The 8017-nt window shown below is 47.2% G+C and overlaps 1 protein-coding gene across 1 annotated transcript; it reads right to left on the bottom strand.

The window, feature by feature from the left end:
* Positions 1–6202: 6202 nt before the first annotated feature.
* LOC144110404 (uncharacterized) lies at positions 6203–7810 on the bottom strand. The gene has a single exon (XM_077643256.1). It carries the CDS (start codon positions 7661–7663, stop codon positions 6587–6589), a length of 1077 nt encoding a protein of 358 aa, XP_077499382.1. The 5' UTR covers positions 7664–7810; the 3' UTR covers positions 6203–6586.
* Between the last annotated feature and the right edge of the window lie 207 nt (positions 7811–8017).

The raw sequence follows: 8017 nt of genomic DNA on the forward strand, positions 1-8017 counted from the left end.
GGTGAAGGAGCCCAGGAAGGTTGCGGGTTGCTGACTGTGAAGTCGCAGGGCGGGGATGGTAGCCGCCGCTGCAAGGGAGCAGCTGTCGCGGGCCACTGAGCCGTCGGTGAACACGAGGAGATGGTACGGCTCTGGCCAGCTGCTGCACAGCACATGTGGGTGTGCTCCGCTTTCCCGCGATGCCGACGATCTCTCGCTGTACCTCCGAGGCAGCAGGCCAGGGCGCGCAGGAGCCGTATGGAGGTGGGCCTTGAGTCAATTGCTCATACTCAAGCACCGCCGCGCCCCTTCGTGAGCGCGGGTGCAACATAAAAACATAAGTTTGACAAAATAAAAACGACGTCTGAAAATTCGCAAGAGAGCGCAATCCTGTAGCGGACCATTACGAGGAATCGGACCATAGAATCAACTTCGAAGAAACCAGCATCCTCGGAAGGGAAACAAATTACCACAAAAGGCTCCTTCTCGAATCCTGGAACACCCAAACCGCCCCGAACATCACCGCACAAAAGGAAACCTGCCCTCAGTATATGCCCAGGGACTTCGCTAGGAGGCGCAAAAACAAGTAGTAGTAAGTGATTTTTATTAAAATAATAATAAAAAGGAAGGAAAAGATTTTTGGTAGCCCCGGCATCTGCCATCGATGCTGAAGCACCTGAGCTGGGGCAGTGGAAATAAAGGATAGCAGGCAGAATGGAGAAATGAAATGAAAGAGGTGAGGGGACAGGAAGAGAGCACAGGGGAGAGGTAATATACGCAAAACGTGTTCAGTGTTTAAGGCGAAAGCTTTACTGGCCGCGAACTTGCGATTTCGCCATGGTGGTGCTCTGAAGAGGCACCTGACGTCACAACGCGTGCCTCGCCGAGTATTTTTCTCCCTCTGTCCCGGTCCCTAGTCACTACTGCGCATGCGCCACTAGTAGCACTGAGCCACAGGTGATCCGCCGCTGCGCAGTGCCGCGCCTTTCCTCAAAATACAACTTTCAGGTTTCAGTTTTCTCTTTCTTGTTTCTCTACCTCCTTTATCGCTTCCTATACGGCGTGGTTCGGGTGTCCACCAAGATATGTGAAATGGTTACTGTGAGATTTCCTTTACTCAAAAACAAAACAAAACAAGTGAGCCGAGGGCGTTCATAGAGTTCATTGGCGTTAAGAAATTTGCAAATACCGTTCATTTTCATGAAAGGAAAGGCGCACAACCGGCTACGGGGGTTCGTGGAGGCCTCAATCTCGCTTTTTTTCTAAGCCGACCGCGCTGCTGCGTTTTTACGGAGGCAAAACGCTAAGGCGCCCGTGTGCTGTGCGATGTCAGTGCACGTTAAAGATCAACAATTGGCCAAAATTATTCTGGAGCCCACCCCTACGGCACCTCTTTCTTCCTTATTTCACTCCCTTCTTTATCTCCTTCCTTACGGCGCTGTTTAGGTGTCCGCCGATATATGAGAGATACTGCGCCATTTCCTTTCCCCAAAAACCAATTGTAGCGTTGGTGTCCAACTGCACAAGCCTGTTTGGTTGCGTTCCGGAAACCGAATAGGCAGCGCACCCTCCCTGCCACCCTGGGAGGTTGCATGCCGCTAATGGTTCATCTCGAGAGATTGATAACCAAATGAACGCTGCGGCCTAGCTACTTCTGCAGTGCCGCATGTCAGCCACAACGCTGTCAGCCCTAATGCATTCAGGCCACATCTCTCTCCCACCACCGCCACGTGTATCAAAGCACGAATGAGGCGTCCGCATATCCAGGGAGCCAGTGATGCGCACTTCCTTTGCTCGAAGCCATCGCCGTCTACAACATTGTCAATGCCAACGTCAATGAACACAGTGAACGCCGACATCTTTCGCTTTGTATATCCTGGATTAGCTGAGCTAATCCGCGTTAATTTTTTAAGCGAAAGCTTTACTACCCTAACGACGCCGATTTCGCCGTGGGCTGAAGTTTGACCTTCATTTGGCCGCAGCTGCGCCGTAGCTTTTGCAACGCTGCCAGTGCGTGCATATCTCCTCTCATTCCCTCCTTTATCCCTTCCCTTAAGGCGCGGTTGAGGTGTTCACCGAGCTGTGAGACAGTTACTGCGCCATTTCCTTTACTCAAAAATGAAATAATAATAATAATAATAATAATAATAATAATAATAATAATAATAATAATAATAATAATAATAATAATAATAATAATAATTGGTGTTGGGTTAAAGGAAAATGCGCAGTATCTGTCTCATATATCGGCGGACACCCGAACCACGTCGTAAGGGAAGGGATAAAGAAGGAAGTGAAAGAAGAAATGAAGAAAGAGGTGCTGCAGGGGAGGGCTCCGGAATAATTTCGACCACCTGGGGATCTTTAATGTGCACTGACATCGTACAGTACACGGGCGCCTTACCGTTTCCCTCCATAAAAACGCAGCCGCCGAGGTCGGGTTCGAACCCGGGAACTCCGGATCAGAAGCCGAGCGCCTACCCACTGAGCCATCGCGGCGGGGCTACGAAACAAAAGTGAGCCGCCGGTTTTCGTTGTGTTCAGCGGCGTTGACAATGTTGTGGAGGCTGCTAATTTCCCGAAAGGAAGGGCGCACAGCATGTTCCTTGGGTGAGTAGACACCTCCATCTCACTTTCATGGACATGGCATTGGTGTCCAACTACTACTAATCATAATAATTGGTTTTTGAGGAAAGGAAATGGAGCAGGATCTGTGTCATATACCGTTGGACACCTGAACCACGTCGTAAGGGAAGGGATAAAGGAGGGAGTGAAAGAAGAAATGAAGAAAGAGGTGCTGTAGTGGAGGGCTCCGGAATAATTTCGACCCCCTGGGGATCTTTAATGTGCACTGACATCGCACAAGACACGGGCGCCTTACCGTTTTGCCTCCATACAAACTCAGCCGCCGTTGTCGCGTTCGAACCAGGGAACTCCGGATCAGTAGCCGAGCGCCATAACCACTGAGCCACCGCGGCGGGTGTGTCCAAATGCAAAAACCTGGTTTGATTGCATTCAGAACACTGGCTAGGCGCGCGCCGTATCTGGAATCCTGGAAGGTGGCGAGAGGTTGGTCGCCCAATGAACGCTACAGCCTATTGCTGCAGTGCCGCGTGTGTTCAACAACGTTGTCAGCGCTAATGTATACCGACCATATGTCTTTCTCACCTCCGCCGCGCACCTCAAACCTCCATTGAGGCGTCCATTGCCGCAGGGAGCCAGTTTTGCGCCTCCCTTCCCTCAAAATCATCGGCGCTAGAGAACGCTGTCAACGCCAACGCCAGTGAACGCAAGGAACATCGACCGCTTTCGCTTTGTATACGCCTTTTCACTGTTTACAAACACGCGCCTCTGGCGCTCATTGGCTGCTCCCACTAAACTTCCGGCGAAGAACTTCCGGCAGTGTTTTTCAGGCGGCGCGATACGGAGACCCCGACTATCCGTGCGTGTTTTGAGGCTGTGCTTACGTTCATTGTGCGTCGCTTGTACAAAAATAATGTCAAGTGATTATTTTAAGAAGCTGGACACCGAGGCGCACGTGCGGTACCGCGCGAAACTTTCGTTCAGAGGTGAGGAGCTGCCTGACGCTCTCGACGACGACGTTGTCCGGTTCGCCTTTACATCGGGCCCACGAAATCTGCCGCCTGTGACAGTAGCAGATATTTATTTGTATCTTGTGGAAGGCGTGTGTTTTTACACGAACGAACAGTTTAAGTCTTACAAACTTGAAGATGCGAACAACGCATTCATATGCGGGAAGGTGAAGCAAGTGAAATCTTTCAAGGCGGGAGCGCACGGAGACGGCGTTGTTGTTATTGCGGCGACTGTGGAAGCCAGTCAAACGCTTTCGAAGTCTTACAAGGCGTGGTGCATCGTGAAGGAGGATGGAACCGTCGAAAGTGCGCATTGCACTTGCATGGCCGGGTAAGTAGGCGAATCATAATAAGAGCTACAATGCCATGAGCCTTTACCTTGCCTTATTTTTCATTTTTATGAATCAAACCACAAAGAATGGAGACTTTCCCGTTTTCGAAAATTCTGTACTAGTTGCGTTACAGCGCAGAAAAGCGCTACTGTTCGCCTAACTATGCGCGTGTAATGAAATGTTTGCCATACTGCCGTAATTCGTCATTGTAAACTTTGTTTCCTGTGCTAACAGCCGCCCGAGCGCGGCTTTATCGCTTTGCTCGCCGCATGCAGATTTGTCCAGAATTATCTCGTTTTGTTTGTGACACGCTGCCGCATCTGGGATGTTCTAGATTGTACTTGTCATTTGTAACATGTTATCTGTAACTTTCCATACTGTCTATTTCGAGGATCGCCGAGAGCGCTTGTGATCACCGACGCATATTATTCATTCGTGGGGCGCAACTCAGCCCAATAATCCGTTTGTTCAGGCAGCTGTTATTGGTCTCCATGCAAGTCTGCTTTATTAAAGCCACTACTTTGCGACAATATTCATGTCATAGTTAGCCAGATCATTTGTCGATGCTTGACTGCATGATGTTGCATTCATCCTAATCGAGTTGCCTTGTGGATGACAAAAGTCGTCAAATCTCACCCTCCAGCATTCTTTTGTACAAGGCATTTAAACTTTTTCAAGGGCCACAGTTCTCACCAATAATTACAGTTGTTTGTGAACTTTTTATTTCTCATGTTTCCTACTTATTTTTCAGCCTTGGGGAATGCTGCACACACGTGGCTGCACTCTTGTTTAGAGTTGAGGCAACTGCGCAGTATGGCCTGAATGACCCGTCCCCAACTGATGTTGCATGTAAATGAATTGAGGCATCAAAGGGAAGCACAGTAAGTCTTTGTTTTCATTCTGCCATGAACAGAGTTGTGAGCAAAATTGTAATTGACACTGAACTTTCCACAGGCAGCACCAGTCTCGGAGATTGAATTTTTTAAGCCCAAAATAGGCCGTGCACCACCCCAAGTCAGCGAGGCACCAGACTACTCAGTACCAGTGCTCACGGATGAGCAAGTGTCAAGGTTTCTTCATCAAGTGAAGGTAAGGACTTCTCATTAAATAAATTTTGATACATACGTAGAGAAAGGACACACAGAAAAAATGCTCACTGTTTGTGCAACTGTAAAGAACCAGATCCACTGACATTGCAAATAGGGCACTAATTCCAATACTGTTTTTTCAGGAAATTGCACCAAACACTTTGATCCTGACTTCAATCTCTGACAGCGAGGACACAGATTCTGCCCCTGAGACAGCTGCCCTGAAACCTGTACGAGTGGGCAGATGCAAGCAACTCTCTGCGAAACAGCCCCTTTCTGAAATATACCAAGACCTCGACATAGACGAGGGAAAAAAAGTGGAACTGACAGCTGCATGCTGTAGTGAAATTGAGGAAGCTACTCGAGGCCAAGCAAGGTCACCAAGATGGTTACAAGAACGTCGAGGGAGGATCACTGCCTCTGTAATGCACCGTGTCGCAGCATGCAGCACAGGTGCAGCAAGGCCAGAGGAGCTAGTGCTGCTGCTTTTCACATTCCCTCTTTGAAGTGTACAGGGTCTGTTCGCTTTACTGAAGTCGTGTCCTCCACAACAGCTGAAAGCGTTGCCATTCAGGCAGCTCTCAAGAAGCTAGGGTCTTGTACGGCTCAACCTGTTGTTATCCTGTCGGATGAATAAAAATCTGCCCTTCAAAGGTTAGAGTGTGGGTTCCCTACTGATGCTTTGTGTCTTAGCGGTCTAAGTTTGTTGCATAATCTGAGCAGCAGAGGCTTCTCTATACGCTTCCAATGTTCAATGGGTGGCCTCGCATACAGGTCGCGCTCGCGCTAGATTATGTAATTTAGTTACTGTAGGTGCCGCTACGGTGGAGCAATTGTAGGCAGAAACCTCAAGGCTAACCCTGTAGCTTACAGCATCTCAACTTAAGCACAAGCTTTTTTTTTTTTTGCTGAACACTCCAAGTGTTATATTTTATCACATTCGAAAGGCAGATAAACACTGCTTGTTTGACAAAATATGTTCACTTCAAGGACTAATGTCGGATGCATTTGTCGGATGTGCAAACTCAAATATAATAGATTTTAAATACAGTACGCCTTCACGTCCCAAGCAGGGAACATATAAAAAAAAACTGATACAGAAGCAAACAGCAAGTAAAAATTTGAACACCTGCTCTGAGGACAGAATAACTATACAAGCAGAAAACAAAAAGCCCAATTCTCAGCATGTGAGAACAAGCAACAGGAAATACTTAAAAACTGAGTCAAACAATATGCAGTAATTGACTGCAGAGAGTGCAAGAAAATAGAATAAACAAATGTGAAAAGATCAATGTGGGCAACATCAACAACATGAATTATTGTGTACACACAGTGCAGACACATTGGATGTAGTAGAAAAGATAAATACATGCAATGAAAAGCATGGTCACACACACATGAGCACTTGCTGTTCTATCACAGTGTGTGTACACGTAGTGCAGACACACTGGAAGTAGTCGAAAACATAAGTACACACTATGAAACTATATGCAATGATTGTCAGTATGGTCACACACACATGAGCATTTGCTGTTCCATCACAGCATGTCTGTATTCATGTTTCCTCACAGCACCGCACTTTCGTGGAAGAGAGTTATGAAGCACTTCTGCGCTGAGAATTCTTAATGATAGGGGTTTGCAGATTAACTAAAGCAGAGCACACCACCACCACTTTATCTATGGTTGCGAGGTTCTTGTCGCCAGTCCTCTTCACGAAATTCAAAGGCAGCACAGTCTGGAAAATTCTGAAAACTTTCAATCTTTGTATGGCCCTTTCAACATGGATGCGCACGCTAGAGACTTTCCTAGACGTTGTGACCTCAGCACCAGGTAGCTGGGCACGATTCTTAGTCAGTGATGGCATGAGAAGTGTTGCACCTCGTGCAGCAAACATCTCACCGCATCTAAATCCTCGGTCAACAAGAAAAACATCCCCTTCCTTGACCTTGTCTAGGAGACCACTGCGTAGAGTAATCTCCTTGTCAGGCGTCCTGCCTCCCCATGCTTTTGATACGAAAGTTATTGCTCCTGAAGGTGATATTACAACTAGAATTTTTACTGTATTATGGTGTTTGTAATGAGAATATGTCTGGCTCCTTGCTGTCATTAATATCGGCCTTTGTATGAATACTTCAGTACAATCAATGATGCCAGTAACACCATCAAAAAAAGGGTCCTGAAACGCCGCTGGCCGATTAGCTTCAAGTGTCTGTCGGGAAGGCCAGATTATCAACTTTGTCATGTTTGCAGCAAGAACATCAAGCCATGCATGAAAAATTGAACTGACAGTGGCATTTGAGATGCCAAATCTGCATGACAAATCTTGGGTAAGGAGACCCAAACGAAGTCTCATGAGTACAATGATGAGTTGTGTTTCTGCATCAAGCCATGTGGCACATGACGGCTTCCATGCTGACAGCACAAACTGCAGGAAAGCAGTGAACATGGCTGTAGATACAAACCCTGTGTAAAACTTTACTGTTTTGGCTGACTGCATTACCACTTCTTTGGTTATAATAGCATGGTTTGTATGCTTGTTTTCAAGTTCACCAGCCTTTTGCTTAGCTGTTGAACACTCTTCCTCCAGAGAGGCCAAACGCTGCTTAAGCCTGCCATTCTCTTCAATAAGATGGGATATATTCTGCATGCTGAGATCAGTTTCTGTTTCCATGTGGCAATTCTCTACCACGGAAACAGTTGCAGTCGCAGATAGTGCAGTATCATCCGCGTCTTGTCCTGCGCCAGTCGTGTTGAGCCCACAGTCAAGCACACTTGGCCCAGGATTACATGCAGCAGGTCTGGATGCTTCCTTCAATCCATCCTTTCGAGCAGCGCGTTGGAACCTAGAAATTTTCTCGGCCACATTTCCCGAGGCACGATAAGGAAATATGGAGGGGACATAGTCGGGATGTGTGGGGTCAGATGATGGTTTACCTAAAGAAAGAAAAGAATGTTTGAAAATTAGTAGCCACATGTGCACTCCCAAATGCAAAAAAAAAACAAAAAAAACTGGCTGAAATGCACC

Source organism: Amblyomma americanum, chromosome 11 (assembly GCF_052857255.1).
Source record: "Amblyomma americanum isolate KBUSLIRL-KWMA chromosome 11, ASM5285725v1, whole genome shotgun sequence".
Classification (NCBI taxonomy): domain Eukaryota; kingdom Metazoa; phylum Arthropoda; class Arachnida; order Ixodida; family Ixodidae; genus Amblyomma; species Amblyomma americanum.